The sequence below is a fragment of the Paroedura picta genome, chromosome 3 (assembly GCF_049243985.1).
Source record: "Paroedura picta isolate Pp20150507F chromosome 3, Ppicta_v3.0, whole genome shotgun sequence".
Classification (NCBI taxonomy): Eukaryota; Metazoa; Chordata; class Lepidosauria; order Squamata; family Gekkonidae; genus Paroedura; species Paroedura picta.
The window spans coordinates 126075836-126093973 of NC_135371.1; the positions used below are offsets into that span (position 1 = coordinate 126075836).

The 18138-nt window shown below is 42.0% G+C and overlaps 1 protein-coding gene across 1 annotated transcript in view; it reads right to left on the bottom strand.

Moving 5' to 3' along the window:
* NARF (nuclear prelamin A recognition factor) overlaps window positions 1-18138 on the bottom strand; it is a 38925-nt gene that overhangs the window by 13089 nt on the left and 7698 nt on the right. The window contains exons 3-7 of the mRNA XM_077327616.1: window positions 17677-17757; window positions 10452-10595; window positions 8844-8976; window positions 7199-7333; window positions 923-1041 (exon numbers count right to left, since the gene is read on the bottom strand). Of these exons, the coding sequence (XP_077183731.1) occupies window positions 923-1041; window positions 7199-7333; window positions 8844-8976; window positions 10452-10595; window positions 17677-17757 (612 nt within the window). The remainder of the gene's footprint in view (window positions 1-922; window positions 1042-7198; window positions 7334-8843; window positions 8977-10451; window positions 10596-17676; window positions 17758-18138) is intronic.

Below are 18138 nucleotides of genomic sequence, written 5' to 3' on the forward strand. Positions count from 1 at the left end.
GAAATGAAGAAGTTTAATTTAAAACAATGGAGCTTAATTCTTAGTTGGCATGTCTACTTGTGCTCAATAAAGCTAAAGTATTTTGTTGAACAGTGTTGAGAAGGTGAGCAATTATGAGACTGCTGCAGCAAGACAAACAGCACCAAAAGATACATTTACCCTCCAGTTCCATTCACAGAAAGGGCAGAGTGAGACCTCAATAGTCTTCATTGATTATCATACAGTCTTATTTGGTTGATTATACAGTATCATTTCATCCGTTTCAGTTGTTCCTGTAGATTAGTAGGTTGCCAACCTCCAGGTGAGGGCTGGAGCTCTCCCAGGATTACAACTGATCTCCAGACAACAGAGATTAGTACTCCTGGAGAAAATGACAGTTTGGGAAGGTAGATTCTACAGCATTATGTTCCCAAACCCCGCCTTTCCTAGGCTCCACCCCCAAAATCTCCAGGCAATGTTATTGAGTAGCTGGAATTGCTAAAAGAAGAATGCTAGGACAGAATAATAAAAGAGCTTAACCAGCAGCCAGGAGAGAAACAACACTGCATTTATTTATTTGTATCTCACTCTTCTCCTCCCCAGGGATCCTCACCTGGGGTGGGAAGGAATACAGTTGACTTTTATCTACAAGAAAATAGCTGAAGGAAAAAAAATCAGGCCTACTCCTAGTGTTATAAAGAATCTTTCAGAATTTTACAAAACATTAGTGTAAAAGGAACAAACTGGGATTGATGAGTGATTAGTCTCAGTAGTTGGCAGTTCTTATTTACAAGAGAAATATCCCAATTTTACTTAACTGATAAAATATATTAACAGTGATGATTTATTGTAAAGAACCCCATGACTTAGTGCCAAACAGCAGCACATGAGAAATGAGTTCTGCCGTAAATTATCAGGCCAAAGAAACACTGAGATTACTTACCTGCTGTTTGGCAAAATAACCCTTTACCAGGGTGCCCATGATCTGTTGTGGGGATTTTGCAGTGCAAATATATGGAGTCACTAGACTGGAAAGGACTCTCTCCGCATACTGTATCCAGCCTACAATGAGTGAAAAGGAAAGGCATCCTGATGTTAGCCTCATAAACCAAAGCACGTGAAAAATTAAAGCAATATGGCGAAACAAGCTAAAGATTAAACTATTGAGATGCCTAACAAATATTTTATAACTGTCCATGTACCATATACTCTATTATGTTGATCTAATAATGGGAAACTCTGTGGAAATGTAACTTTTTTTTCTTCTCCCCACTGTTGAATGCAAAGTCATTACTTCCTTGTTCACTTCAAATATCACTTTTGTCCAACATGGACAGAGTTTCAATGTAGGGAAACATATATGTATGGTAATGACAGATGTGCAATATGAAGGTTTTTTTCTCTTAGCAGAGACTACCTCAGCAGCAGAAAACAACTGCGCCAATGTTACAGAAACCCTTTCCACATGCCTGCTGCAGGGACTTTTAGTCAGATATCAGCAAATTCCACAATGCATGTTCTCAGTCCTCAAGCATGAAAGGCCCTGATTAGGATTGGACTCATGATACATGGTGAAATGGAGCTCCTCCCTCCTCTTTTATACAGTTCCCCAACCCAAAATAATCTGGGGGATGCTATTTGCTTTACTGGAGGCTTCCAGTTTGGAAGCCTGTCCGTATACATGCAATTCCCTGTCAGGTGAACAGTCCTTTCTTAAGCTCTTTTAGTTCAGGAAAACTGCACATGGTGAAAGGCAGGAGCTTTTTGCATCGCATGCTGTGGAGTCCCAATCTGAATCAGTCCTAAGAGCTTAAGGAGCGCATTATCTGTTTGGAACTCACTGCTATCTCACTAACCTATGGTAGACAAACATAGAATATCATGTGTAGCATGGCCTTCAGTGGCAGCTGTACTAGCAGCGACTGATGCTGTTCCAGGCTTTAATTCAACCTATCAGGAGTGTTGTAAATATGATTGCTATGACACTACATAGTAAGTCAATTTTGAACATATGATGGTGTTACTGCGGACAAATCAAACCTATTCATAACGGAGAGGAATGCTTCTTGGATTGGCACTGCCCATGCTCTGAACAGGTGACCTGTTTTCAAAAGAACTCCACCAAACCCCCAAAGGGACTGACAATAATCCCCCCATCCTCAATGTTTTTGGCCCAAGTACAGAGTAAGAAGGTAGAATAAATGCCTTCATATATGTGCAGAAACACGGAACAGTTCTAAATTCCTCTTATTCCACATATACTTTTTCTTTGAGAAATGTAGGCAATAAACTGATTTTGAAAACTAAGAGGAAAGCTTATACTTGTGCTGGGTTGATGGATTATTCCTGGGTTGATGGATTATTCCTAGACTTCTGTGGTGATGGCAACAAAGTAGACATTACAAACAAGTCCATGCAACAGAAGACCTAGCAAGTTTGTTTTTAAAATTAAGGCTATTTTGAGAGATGGAACAGTAGGAGAGTGATGCTTAACCTGTTCATGTCAGAAGTTTCCTGCTTAAAATGCCCCTCAAAGGTTATAGATACATATTTCTAAGTATCGATAGAGAGAAGTCATTTAAGTGAAAGGGTTTAAAAAGCAAACAGGAAAACAGCCATTGTGGAAAGAGATTAAAAGTCTCCCCGCTCAAAACTGCTGTTTCCTAAGACTACTGTTAATTTCCCCATTATTTTTTGTTATTGATTCATATGCAAGACCTATTTTGCTGAATCCTTAGTTAAATATCCTAGTTGCATTTCATATTAAGACTGTTATATACTCTATGTGGAGCTGCCCTTGAAAATAATTCTGAAATTTCATTTGGTCCCAACTTAGTACTGTGGCAAGGATCCTGCCTTGGACCTGCTATAGAGACCATAAAAGCTGGTGTTACTGGCTTCCAGTTTCTCTGGGGCCAATTCAAGCTGTTAGTATCAATCTTTAATGATTGAGAAGATTGTACATCTCGCTAAAACAGGAAGACGTTTTTTAAAATTTTCCACACAAACAAATAAGCCAGTTTTTGTGAGCCTCTCCAACACAGTAGGAAGAATAAGGCTGTGAACACACAAGATATCCTGGGGCACACGTGTGACAAAGGTTCTGAATTACTACTCTCTCCCCCTGGTAAAGTGATGTGCTATTCTTTGAATGTACAGAGTACATGTATGCAAAAAGCAGCAGCTGAACAGTTCAGCTGACAGAGAAGAGTTCCAGTCTGTCAATCCACAGGCAAGTTATAAGCATCCCTGCAAATGAATCTACTAGGGGTGCATGCTTGTGTGTGGGCTCTATGAGCAAGAGGAGATAAAAGCTACTGTTCCTTTTTTTTCCAAGTGGATCCACCAGTGGGGTAGACTTGCAGAATGTTCTACCCTTGCCAGTAGATCTATGTTGCATTTATTTTTCTTCCGCAGATTTACTCCCAGACAGGAAAACGGCATGACAACAGCATGCCATTCCTTCTAGCTAGCTTGCTAATGCACCTGCATTGCATTCTTTCCAAAACAATCAGAGTACAGCAGGTTTGGGAAAGAGCAAATAGAGGATGGGAAAAGTTGAGAAACAGGGTAAGTACAGAAGGATGTTGCATGGAAGCTCCAAACGAAAGCACTCCAGTTTGGAAGCCAAAGCTAAGAAAAACCTGCTTGTGGAAGCAGCCTCATCTCACTCTCCCATAACCACATGCAGATGAATTCACTGACCCCTGCCATCTCCAGATAGGCCCATTATGCACGGCCGCCGAAACGGCGATTTCGGGTCTTAGAAAGGATTTCATTCGAAAGGCAACAGGAAAGAGAGAAGAGCTATGTAAAAGTGCTGCTTCCTACAAAAACAAAATGTTGTTTTTTAGATAGTCATTGGCTGCCTGATGATATTTTGGTGCATTTCTAGAAACCTCTGCTCTATCAGGTTCTGCCATTTGTAACCTGAGTCATCTTGGTACTATGCCCACAGAGCTGGGCTTTTAAACCCCTGCCTACACACTATCATCAACAAGCATTGGTGGAGTTTAATGAGAGAAGCCAAGAGTCTGTTGTGGCATAAGTAATTTCATGGGTTGACTGACCTCCAGTTTCTGTTTCTTGGGGGCGGAGACAGACAAAGTTCAGTTGATCAGCGCCAGCCTTGCAGTACATATTACTCATTATTTAGTTATGCAAACAGCCTTACTGCAAGAACAGCAGAGCCCAGGAAGCTTTTAGCAGCTTCTATACAAACAGCCCATCACTTTCTGCATAGTCATCAGCAGAGCTGCTGTACAGTAGCTGAAAATGCTGTAAATTGAGAGAGAACCAAGGTCTTTCCTCTTCGGTTCACAGCCTGTGCTCTGTGCATGCTCACATTCAGCTAAAGTGATAATGAAAGAGGAAAGGCATGATCCAGCAAAGGACCTTATTCACAAGACTAAAAAGTTCCACTAAACAACAACAACAAAACTAGAAAGAACATCCTATAACTCTAATTCTCAGAATGTATCTTAACGATAGTGACTGCTATGTCCAGAAGGCAGAAAGGATTCTTTTAATCACATTTAGGAACAAATCTTTGAAATGTTTATTGAAAGGGCAATTCTAAAAGTGCTTTCTTTGTACATGCTCCACTGACATGAACTGGAGTTACAGTGGACCAATGGCTTTTCCTCTGCCCCAGCCATTTTAATCAATGAGTGCATGACAAAAATTCATGCACCAATTTACCCATTAAATGCATTTTCCTGTTTGCTGTGAGTGTCTTCTTTGTGTCTTCTTTGTTTGACTGCCTCTCCTTTCATTTAAAAGAAAAGGCATCTAGGATGACCTAGAGTCAATTTCTTTTTTTCTGCATGGTGTGGCTATGCTATTTCCTGGTGTTGCCACAAATTTGTCCATATCACTCCCCCCACCCCCCATGCATGCCTTTCTGCCCAGTGGAAAGTACATCATAGACAAAAGGCAGCACAACCTCAAAAGAATAATGGACCCTCGTTTTAGGAAAGGTCAACTCATCAGGGTTGATCTAATGCCATATTTAAGCAATATTACAAACCCTAAATATAGAAGATCCTTTACTCTCCTCCGGCATAATGCCCTACCCTCTGCCTAGCTGAGGGGGACATTTAACAGGCTACCAATTTCAGACCGTGTTTGTATTAATAGGTAAAGGTAAAGGTATCCCCTGTGCAAGCACCGAGTCATGTCTGACCCTTGGGGTGACGCCCTCTAGCGTTTTCATGGCAGACTCAATACGGGGTGGTTTGCCAGTGCCTTCCCCAGTCATTACCGTTTACCCCCCAGCAAGCTGGGTACTCATTTTACCGACCTCGGAAGGATGGAAGGCTGAGTCAACCTTGAGCCGGCTGCTGGGATCGAACTCCCAGCCTCAATGGGCAAAGCTTTCAGACGGCTGCCTTACCACTCTGCGCCACAAGAGGCTCGTTTGTATTAATAAAGAGGGCCAAATTGAGACGACGGAACATGTTTTGTTCGAATGTAAAATATATAATCAGATTTGAATGGGAGTATTAAAAACATTGCTTTCTGAATGTCCTTGAGGCTTGAGGAAACAATGCCTTCAACTTCTTTCAGACACGAATAAAACTCTTACATCAAATATAGCTAGATTTGCCTGGCTAGCTACTGTAATCAGAGGGAAATGGCCTATTAATCCATAAGCACTGAAATAAGTGACAACTCAAAATGTGTTCTTTTAGCAATTTAGCTTTTGATAGGAAAGACTGCAAAAAATTATTTTATAAAATCTTAAACATCCCTTTGTTGTTGTTGTTGTTGTTATGTGCGAAGTCGTGTCCGACCCATCGCGACCCCATGGACAATGATCCTCCAGGCCTTCCTGTCCTCTACCATTCCCCGGAGTCCATTTAAGTTTGCACCTACTGCTTCAGTGACTCCATCCATCCACCTCATTCTCTGTCTTCCCCTTCTTCTTTTGCCCTCGATCTCTCCCAGCATTAGGCTCTTCTCCAGGGAGCCCTTCCTTCTCATGAGGTGGCCAAAATATTTGAGTTTCATCTTCATAAACATCCCTTAGTGGTTCTTATTAATGCTATTTTAATGTTATATATCAGGATAACAAAATTAAATTGTTCTTATTTGTAAATTTGATACTTTTTGTATCATATCTGTCCTAGGACTACTGGTCTATGACCATCAATAAATGACTTTGACAAAAATAATTAACCACCGTGTGTATGCAAACCTCCTCCAACACGAACGACATTTCTGGTCTGTATGTAGGTTCAGAATAAAATGCTCAGCTAGACAAAATGCACACAAAACCATCAGGGAATATGACTATGCTTTAATTGCTTATTATTTGCCTAGCCTCTTCTACCAGCCCTTGAAAGTATTTTACCAAAATAGCATAATTGTGGGATTTTTGCTTACCATGTATATCACAAGAATTAGGGATAGCTCTGTGGAAGCCTAATTAACAAATATGCAAGGCTGCACATTTATGTTTAGTCTTGAAACAGGCCTTCTTAGGTGGGATTCCGATGCACAGCGTTTCAGAGTGAATGGGTGATCTGTTCCAATGCTCTGTCTCTGTCCCCTGAACCAACGGAATCAAGACGGTTGCCGATGGATGCACTTGTTTGATTCTGAAGCAAAGAACTGGTGCATCTGCCAGCAACCACCAACAAAAATTTTGCATGATCTGCCAGGGCAGATAGCTTAGCTGCTGGACTATTAGGGCAGTTTGCCTTTAAAAATGCCACTTGATCTGAGCATACTTTCAAGGTAAACTGAAGGCAAAACCTCCATGAAATTGTATTATGTGCCTCACCCAAGCAGTAAAGACAGAGTAAATGCTCATCTGAGTGAGTCATTTTCGTTCTGCACAGGGTGCATTTCTTTTAATAAGGCCTCCTGTTACATTCTTAAAAGAAAAGGCACAAGACCAAAGAAGTTTTTAGAAGAAAACTAAAAATCTAGAGCCGAAGAGAAGATATCATCTCAATGTGGTGGCAGAAAAAAGGACAGAGGGAAAGGGGGAGCTCCTCACAGCAGGCAAGAAAACAGCCTCTAATGACTTCTGCGGGGGGCAGGGGGGGATATAGAACACCTTCTCCTAGGAGGGTCAAAATACAAGAACACCTGGAAGAGACTCTGGTGGCTGGCCTGTGTAACTGAAGTCCCAATGTGGGACTGCACAGAAGACTGAAGATGAACCATGGGAAATGTGTGAGAGATGTCATATGTCAGACTGGTCTCTCACCTGGGCAAGCTGAAGCAAACATTGGTAAGGCATATTCTTCTTGAGTCTGTTGGTGGTACCGTTGCACAAACTCCTTCTGGCTCTCCAGAATACTAAAATCAGCAGCTATTGAGGTGTCAAAGACATAATGTACTCCTAGTGGAAAAACAATGACAAGAGCAGCACCTTAAAACACAGTTTCACAAGGATAGCCATGTTGGTCTGAAGCAGCAGAATCAAGTTGGAATCCAGGGGCACCTTGAAGACCAACAAAGCTTTATTCAAGGGATAAGTTTTTGTATGCATGCACACTTCTAAGTGGGAAGTCAGTCATCTGACTGGAGTGGAAAGTAATTTTAAATAGGGAAGTAGCCATTCTATTGTGTAACTGGCTGCAGTAAAAATATTTTATAAAATGCTGGATTGGATCTCCGTAATGCTGGATATTTGCTAATTCTTCCCTCATGCAGAAAACCTTCAATTCTTCTCTCATGTATACCAAAAGTACCTCCAACCCCTAGGAACAGCACAGGGGTAGTTTGGGGCAACAGGCTGGGGCATTCTGGAGGCAGCACACCCAACTGACAGAATGGTTTATAGCAGTATACCTTTCCCAACTTTTCTCTTTGCTACTGTAAGCCAAACTTTTAAACAGCTTATACTTTTGAGCCATGTTCAGAAGACAGATTTGTAATAAGATATAGATGTGGAAGGAGGATCAGGACTCTGCTTGTCTCGTTTCTTGCTGTACCTGATTTCTAGACCAATGCATGCAGGCTCACAAAATATGAAGAATAGGTAAAGGTAAAGGTATCCCCTGTGCAAGCACCGAGTCATGTCTGACCCTTGGGGTGACGCCCTCTAGCGTTTTCATGGCAGACTCAATACGGGGTGGTTTGCCAGTGCCTTCCCCAGTCATGACCGTTTACCCCCCAGCAAGCTGGGTACTCATTTTACCGACCTCGGAAGGATGGAAGGCTGAGTCAACCTTGAGCCGGCTGCTGGGATCGAACTCCCAACCTCATGGGCAAAGCTTTCAGACGGCTGCCTTACCACTCTGCGCCACAAGAGGCTCTTATGAAGAATAAGGATGGTGCAATTAGGGTGTGGGAGGTTACTACGAATACATGAAGATCAAGTGTGGCAATAGGGGCAGTCTTATCTATATCCTTCCCCTGTCGCTACCGATAATGATCAACCACAAGGGGCTCAGATTCAAAATCCACTGTGGTATTGCAGGATTACAAACCTCATTTCCCTGAACACAATTCTAAGAAAGACTCCTTCATTTACATCAGTTGTATCCTACCTTTCTTCCATCATGGAACCTAAGATGGCATCCATAAGGTTCCTAGAAGATCTTTCTCTAATCCAGGCACTGATCAGACTCAGATCTGCTTAGCTTCAATGTGATTTCTCTATTGTGTGACTTCCAACTATACCCAGGGATATGCTCTGTTTTCTTAAATACCCTGTTATATTAGAACATATTATCAGTTGTGGATGCCCTCATAAATTTATATCCTGCTAAATAATTGGCAGACCTTTCTTGTGACTTGGCACATGCTACAGAAATTTGCCAGGGAAGCAAAATGAGAAAAGGGGTGGAAAAAAAAATTCAATGTTTTTGTTTTGTTTTTTCCCCTCACCATAATAACCAACCTACCAAGATTTCTGAGGAAACCACAAAGCCTCTTGGCTGCTTCAGCTACACAGATATTGAATTTAGCAGCAAAATAAGGCAAGGACTGAGGACATATAGACACTGCGACCACTTTGTGTTTTGAGGTATCACATTTCTGGAAAACAACACACAACAAAACATACCAAGTAAGATTAGCATTTAACAGTTTAGAGTATACGTTATGGATCAGAATTCTTCCTCATATCTTATTAATTGTTCTGAGTCAGACATTGATCTACACAGTTTAAGTAAGGTTTCAGGAAGTGGCCATTTACATCTCCCCAACCCACTGCTCTCTGCCACAGTATATCACTGCAAGAAAAACTGCACTGCTCTAAGGAAGATGCCAGTCTCTGCCCCTCTCCCAATTATTAAGGGCAGGGAAAAAGAATGAATACTAAAACTGGCAGCTGTCATAGTACAATAGTTGATTTCGCCAGACAAGAGAAAGACGGAGTAGCATCATGGGGGCTACAAGACATCTCTCTTTCTCTCCCTCTTTGTCTCATTGCCATAATGTCAGAAGGTGCCCCATAGCATGCCACAGGGAAGAAAGTAAAGAAATATAATATTGTACTAAGCCAGGCTTTCTCAACCAGGGTTCCGTGAAGTTAATTAATTTTTATATATTTTAAAAATGTGTTAGACATTTATTGAATGATAAGAACATATATGGTTATATCAACCTACCCCTCCCCCCCAAATGGCCAATATGGCCCTAGAGCACTGGGAAGGGGAGGCGCCATAGGTGAGCATGTACACTACTATGCTTCCCAACCATATTCTGTATGGTTGCACCACTTCTGGGGTTTCTTGAAGCCTGAGGAATGTTTCAGGGGTTTCTCAATGGTAAACAAGTTGAGAAAGGCTGTGCTAAGGCAAAAGAGAGGAGAGGAGTTGGGGAAGAGGAGTTGGGGAAACACAATTAAATACTACATGCATAGTAGTATGACTGCCAGCCTCCTGTTGGGGCCAAGAGCTTGCCCAGAATTACAACTTATCTTCAGACTACAGAGACGGTTCCCCTTGAGGAAAAGGCAGTTTGGGAGGGTGGACTGTATGGCGTTACATCTCTACTGAGATTCTTCTCCTCCCCATATTCCACCCCCAGCAACTCAGCTCCCAAATTTCCAGGAATTTTCTAGTCTGGAGCTGGCAACCTTGGAGAACGACCACAGCTCTTTTTCATCAGACCCCATTGTTCTTCCTCCAACCACATCCTACAAAAATAATTTCAGGGAAAGAGCTCCTGCAGTAGCAAGGAATGCCATCAGGTGAACATAATTCTCAGGAATAAGAACAGTTAGTTATTGAAGAATTTGCTGACCCGAGTTTTGAGAGGTACCAGAAATAAGAGACAATCCATATACCCTCCCACATCCTAACTGAAGGACTACTATGTCACAAATCTCCAAGTTGGGTACTTAATTCTTCACTGAATAATGATAGTATTTGTTCTTCATCTGCTATAAAATCAAACCCAAGGCTTTTTCTCAAATATACATCAAGCTCATATTTTCCACCAAATGTATATTCCAGTGGGAGCCACAGCCTCTCCTTACACACAGCTGCCCTTTACACACACTTTACCTTGTTAAGGTTTAGGACCCGGAAGAGCTCCTTCTGATTCTGCTGGACAATTTTGACAGCTTCTTCTGAAGTTATGCAGTTTTCACAAGCTAGGCAGTCACTGAGGAATATTTTAGCATTAGCCAATTTATGGAATTCACTTTTCTGAAAATGAAGAGCATCAACAAAAACTTGGTAACAACACCAACAGCAAAGCACAATACCGCTCTATGTATTCCAGGTATTTTCTTTAAAAATGTTATGAACCGCCTTCTGATAACTGTGACAACAAGCCGCTCCTGGAGTGTGTGGTTGTAGAGCTTGCACAAATCGGAACACACAATTCAGCCTTGACAGTGTTTTGAAATTGAGACTGAACACTATGCAACCTGTTGGAAGATGACAACTTAACATCTGGTGGTCTTTGAGCCGTCTTATCACTGGTTCATACGGCACGAGTATCCTGACCACTGGAATGACCTGCACTTAACTTATCAACTTGCTACTTTTCAGGAAGTGCTCCATTTGTAGATTGTCTAAACTTGATTTTAAATCTGTATCCAAAATCCTGTGACTTTTAACCCTCTTTTCTTGCACTGAACCATTCCAGTAGTGATAATTTTTGGTGAGACTGGTCAACATACAAAGCGTGCCCATTGTGTTATGGGGCATTTCTTCTGATCCTTCTGCGACCCTTCCTGCCATAGTCTTCCTGTGCCCCCACCAGAAGTGTCTGCATAAATTCTGCATGCTGCATAACATGCTGCAGTTCGATCGCCAGACTGTTAGCAGTTGGTGTTGCCAAGAATGAAGAACAAGAGGTGAAGGGCTTGGATCTACAGGAGATTTCAGCAGACAGAAGTAATTTACGTCAGCAGAGCAGGACTATCTCCTCGCATACAAATACTGCTGCAGACCAAAGTACACTCTAACGTTGTGCTTCTGGGGGGAAAGAGATGCAGGGGTGAGAGCCAGCATGAAAGGAGAATCTATTAAAACTATCCCCCTCTCTTCTCTTCACCTAAATCCTCTCTGGGATACAACCCAAAGAAAGAGTGGTTTTGATTGGGGATTGATTCACAAGTCCTGATTACAGCTATAACTCTATTGAATTGATTAATTTATTTCAGTTATATCATGCCTTTCTCTTACATTTTAATCATGTTCTCTTACATTTTAATCATGAGGGAACAGGCCTGCTCCAATCTGCAAGCCCTGTTCCACGCAGCCCTCCAATATTTTCCCAACACCTGGAGAGGCTTTGCTTTCTGCCTTGGGTAACCTGCTGCCACAACCTGATCTTTGTAAGGAATTGGCCACTGGGAGGGTCAGAACTCCCAGCTTCCCTTCCCAGACCTGAGGCTTTCCTCTGTGCCTCCCGCTGCCTAGCACCTAGTCACCATGGGGACAGCTTACTGCCTTGAGCACTCCTGGAAGAACATCTGCTCATCAACTTCTGGCCTTCCCCCACCATTTCTTTTACAATAGGGTGTCTGAGACAGAGGGGGTCTATGTGGTATAGAGAATGAGCATCAAAACTTACAAAATATGTATCTCCCTCCCACCCCCACTGACCAGATTCCAGAATTTGCCTTCCTGTAGTCCAGCGGTCCCCCTTCAAGGATCGCTGCCTTGTGTGGCAAGGGGGCTTGCGTAGTTCAGTGAAGCTATGAACTATGCCATGCAGGGCCACCCAGGACAGACAGGTCATAGTTGAGAGCTCTGACAAAAGGTGATCCACTGGAGAAGGAAATGGCAAACCACTCCAGTATCTTTGCCATGAAAACTCTATGGACAGTTCCAAAAGGCAAAATGATATGACGCTGGAAGATGAGCCCCTCAGGTCGAAAGGTGTCCAATATGCTACTGGGGATGAGCAGACGGCTAGTACGAGTAGCGCCAGAATGAATGAAGCGACTGGGCCAAAGCCGAAAGGAAGCTCAGTTGTGGAAGTAACTGGTGGCGAAAAGACAGTCCGATGCTGTAAAGATTTTTATTCCATAGGAACCTGGAACGTCAGATCCATGAATCAAGGCAAGCCGGACGTGGTTAAACAAGAAATGACAAGACTGAACATTTTAGGAATCAGTGAACTAAAATGGACAGGAATGGGTGAATTTAATTCAGATGACCATCAGGTATACTACTGTGGACAAGAATCTCGCAGAAGAAATGGAGTAGCCTTCATAATCAATAAGAGAGTAGGAAAAGCAGTCTTGGGATACAATCCCCAAAATGACAGAATGATCTCAGTTCGAATCCAAGGCAAACCATTCAACATCACAGTGATCCAGGTCTATGCCCCAACCACTGCTGCTGAAGAGGATGAAGTTGATCAGTTCTATGAAGCCCTACAACACCTTCTAGAAGCAACGCCAAAAAATGATGTGCTTATCATCATGGGGGATTGGAATGCTAAAGTAGGAAGCCAAAAGATAACTGGGATAACAGGCAAGTTTGGCCTGGATCATGGAGAAAGCTAGGGAGTTCCAGAAGAACATCTACTTCTGCTTCATTGACTATGCTAAAGCCTTTGATTGTGTGGAGCACAACAAATTGTGGCAAGTTCTTAAAGAGATGGAAATACCAGAGCATCTTATTTGTCTCTTGAGAAATTTATATGCAGGTCAAGAAGCAACAGTGAGAACTGAACATGGAATCACTGACTGGTTCAAAATTGAGAAAGTACTTCAGCAAGGCTGTATACTGTCGCCTTGCCTATTTAACTTGTATGCTGAGCACATCATGAGAAAGGCGGGGTTAGATGAGTCACAAATTGGGATCAAGATTGCAGGGAGAAATATCAACAACCTCAGATATGCAGATGATACCACTCTAATGGCAGAAAGTGAAGAGGAACTAAATAGCCTGTTGATGCGGGTGAAGGAGGAGAGTGCAAAAGTTGGCTTGAAACTCAACATCAAGAAAACAAAGATCATGGCATCCGGCCCTCTCAATTCCTGGCAAATAGATGGGGAAGAAATGGAGATAGTGACAGATTTTATTTTCCTGGGCTCCAAGATCACTGCAGATGGGGACTGCAGCAAAGAAATTAAAAGTCACTTGCTCCTGGGGAGGAAAGCTATGGCAAATCTAGACAGCATCCTAAAAAGCAGAGACATCACCTTGTCAACAAAAGTGCGTTTAGTCAAGGCTATGGTCTTCCCAGTTGCAATGTATGGCTGCGAAATTTGGACCATAAGGAAGGCCAAACGTCAAAGAATTGAAGCTTTTGAACTCTGGTGCTGGAGAAGACTCTTGTGGGTCCCTTGGACTGCAAGGCGAACAAACCGGTCAGTCCTAGAGGAGATCAGCCCTGACTGCTCTTTAGAAGGCCAGATCCTGAAGATGAAACTCAAATACTTTGGCCACCTCATGAGAAGGAAGGACTCCCTGGAGAAGAGCCTAATGCTGGGAGCGATCGAGGGCAAAAGAAGAAGGGGACGACAGAGAATGAGGTGGCTGGATGGAGTCACTGAAGCAGTAGGTGCAAACTTAAATGGACTCCGGGGAATGATAGAGGACAGGAAGGCCTGGAGGATCATTGTCCATGGGGTCGCGATGGGTCGGACACGACTTCGCACCTAACAACAACAGTCCAGTGGTTCTCAACATTCCTAATGCCGCAACCCTTTAATACAGTTCCTCATGTTGTGGTGACCCCCAACCATAAAATTATGCAAGTGTTCATTCACAGAAATTACACCAAAACTGACCAATGGTGTGAAGATCCATTGTTCATGATTGTATATAAATTGTATATAAATTGGCGGGCGCCTTCAGGAGGAGCAGCGACAGTGGCAGCGCCCCTCCCTCTGGCCAAACTGCTCACCCTGCCCCCACCCCTGTGAACGGATCGTTCGACCCCCAAAGGGGTCCCAACCACCAGGTTGAGAACCACTGCTGTAGTGTCTCTAGTATTTGAAACCTCCAAATATCTGTTCCCTGGTTGAAGAAGGGGGATAGCTTGACCTGTCCATTATTTCTCCTGCTAGTCACTGAGGAATTAGCATGAAGGTGGCCTGAGGTACATCTGGAAAGCTACTGAACTGACCTCACCCTCCTGCCTGTTCCCTGACCAGAGGGGAAACAAACTTTTAAAACTCAGAGTGAAGGTTTTGCTCAGTTCAATCTCACAACAAATCCTATGAGTTAGGGTAAACTGAAGATATGCGCCTGGCCCAAGTTCATCCAGCCAGCTTACTTGGCAAAGCAGGGATTCACACCTGGATCGCCTAAAATCTAATCCAGCACTTTCCTCACTGCACACCACAGTGGCTGTCCTTGGAACGACAAGGCAGTTTGATTTTTCAGCAGGAAGCAGGGAGATATGCACCCAGTCACTTACCCTACAGTTGTAAGTACGTCTGGATTCTAATTCACAGATATCTTTACATTTCCAAAATACAAATTTTGATGCCAACTTCCTATCCCATTTCTATCACTATGTCTACAGAAAGACTACCATGAGATCATGATCAAATTATTGACCAATCTGGAGCTCTACTATCAAATACCTTGGAGCTGTGGCATTCTTGACAGAGAGACAAACACTTTCATTTCTGAAAGCAAAATGGCCCATAATAAAGGGTGTACCTTATTACACAAGACAAGGATTATTTGTAAGTGGTCTGTGGATTCCATGTGACTGAGGAATCACTTATCTGGCTTACTGTAGCCTGATTAGACTTAATATATGGTTATAAGTTGCCCTGTAGTATCAGCCAAAATATCACTTTCAAATTATGTGAGAGGCAAGACATACTTTGCATTTGAATGTTACATTCTGTTCTGATGTATGCATGTAATGTTCTAGGCCATACCCATGTGCATGTACTTCATAAATATGAGATTTTGAAGTGCTGGGAAAATACATATCCAGTCATCTTTACAGCAGGACTTTCCTGCTTCCCTCTCCAGCCCATCTTGAGAACTTTTGTTGGGTAAGGGGGTATCAGCAGACTTTCAGAAATAGCATGAGGGAAAGAAGCTATATTAGCTTGTAATAGCAAAACCAAATAAACCAAGTGGCACCTTAAAGCTTAGCAACATTTATTTCAACATGTTTTAATGATTTCACTTCTTCTGACATCTCATACAAATTCAATGGAATGTACTTAATTCAGCCGAAGTTCCTATAAATTCAGTGGAACTTACTTCCAAGTATGACAGCATTGCAAAGATGCTTTTGTGTCATATTTAGAATGTAAGTAAAAGATAAAATATATTTATGCTTGCTGGAAAATTCTATCATTTTAACAAATAAAATTTGCATCATACTTTACTCTTATACCCTAAAAGTAAACCTCTTGTGGTAGAAGAATAAATTATTTCTTTAAAAATAGTGTGTTAGCTTATCTGAAGTCTGAATAACAATCATTTGATCAGGGATTCCCAACAGGGGTTCCAGGGAACCCTGGGGTTCTGTAAGTCTCCTGGAAGTTTGGGTTGCTGTCTGCCACAGTGTGGTTGGGCAAGGGGGTCATGCTAAGTTAAGGCTGCCAGCTCTGGAGCTTTGGGGGGGGGAGGTGAGGAGGGCAGGGATTGGGGAGGGGATGGATTTCAATGGGGTATGATGCCAGAGTCTACCTTCCAAAGCAGCCTTTTTCTCTAGTTGAACTGATCTCTGTCAATGGGAGATCATTTGTAGGAGAGGAAGCTCTGCAAGGACCACCTGGAGATTAGCAACCCTAGCAATGCAGATCACTTGTGCTTCTTGGAGGTCTCCATGTCTCACTTGGAGGCTGGCAACTCTAACAATGCAGTTATTACATTAAAATACATGACAAACATCTGTAGGTGGAGATGGGATGGGATTAGATACGTCAATTCTGGCAATTCAGGAGGCGAGAAGGAGGCCTGGTAACATCACTTCCTGTGACATGGCAATTGGACTGGCCAGGTCACATCCAGTGGGAGTGTCTGGATGACATCTCTTCCAGGGGCATAGCAGGGAGGCATGGCCAACAGCATGTCTGGGGTTCCTTGAAACCTGAAAAATTATTTCAGGGGTCCCACCACGGTAAAAAGGTTGGAAAAGACTGATTTAGATAAATGCAATTTTATCAGCATAGGGTCACAAACAATACTTGTTCCATTTATAATAGAATTTGAGTCCTTGGATAATCAAAATCTGAATAATAAGAACTAACTACCTGGAGTACTACATAAAAGATAATAAAGTTGACTACAACATCTTTTAAAATAAAAAAAATATAAGGTATTTTTAGAAAATATCCCAGCGAATCTAAGGCTTGGATCTAGTCCACAGCACCTGGGATTTCTACCCACACATTTTGGCTTTCTCACCTCCATTCTCTTGCTACAGCCCAAAATGCCCCAAGGAGACTCTGCCTACAGAAATGTTCCACTGGATCCAAGCCTATAAATGTCTTTGCTTTATTAAAATGATTTCATAATAAATAAATCCCTATAGGTGATTTCACAACACCTATATGAGTAAAGTGTGAGAGGCACTTGCCACTTGAGAAAAATGTCAACATTATGTGGTTAGCATTGGATTCAGATGTCCAGGTCAGCTATATAGTTCATTAGGTGACAGTAAGACTGATTCTACTGTCAGGATTGTGAAAATAACACTGAGGTGGCGAGACCAGTGTATGTTACCCTGAACCTCTTGAGGAAAAGTGGGAGAAACAACAAATAGTATTATTACGTCACAGTAGCAATTGAGAATGGAAAACAAGGGGCTGCCATCAGGTTTTTAATCACCTCAATTTAAAATGTGTGTCCTTGTCATCTGTTTAATGGGGAGAAACCAAAGCTCACTGGTGAAGTATAGCATGCTAGTTTCAACCCCCCCCCCATATTTACTATTAAAGGATTTCTTGGGAAAGATCTCTGCCTCATTCTCTGAAGAGCTGCTACCTGTCTGAGCAGACAGTACTGAGTCACAGGCACCAATGGCAAGAATAAGTATAAAGCAGTTTCTATTAAGTGCTGTAAAACTATTATGCAACCAAGTATGTATGATATCTTTCAGCTGTATAAATGAAGCCTATATAATGCTCTTCACAAACCAGCAGTGTGCAAGAAAACAAAACAGAATGGTTCCAATCAAGCAACAATCATGACTAAGACAACCATGCCATGCACACTCATGTGGGAATATATTTGAGTAAACATGAATTATTACATTGTACATCTCTTTGAAGCCAATGGAAAAATGCCAGGCATTACCTGCATTTGGGTTGGTATGATTAAAATTAATAAAACTGTGAATTACCTCCTCATTTTCTTCATTTGAGTTGAGAACATCAGCTGGCATACTTCGTTGGTCATTATTTTTCTGTTTCTTACTACATTCCTGAAACAGACCAGACTTTATTGATAAAAGAAACAAACAAAAGTACTGCACAATAAAGGTACAGAAGGAATGGGAAAGTGTCTTCTTGTATAATTCCATTAAAGTTAAATTTTCAGTTATTATAGAACAAAAATGTCCAACCATCTTTAAATAGGATTATAAATATTTTTGACAATCCCTTCAATGTTGTTTAATTTAATCATAAGTGACCAGGAATTGGAAGTAGAGAGTGAAGTAGTAAAGATGAAACTACTGATGAAAAGGGATTTTCAGGAGCTCCAGAAAGGACCTCTTAGAACAGGGTGAATAAGCAATGAAATTCAATGAAAGTTAAATATAAAGAAACAGCCACCAGGGCAAAAAATCCTAATTTCACATATA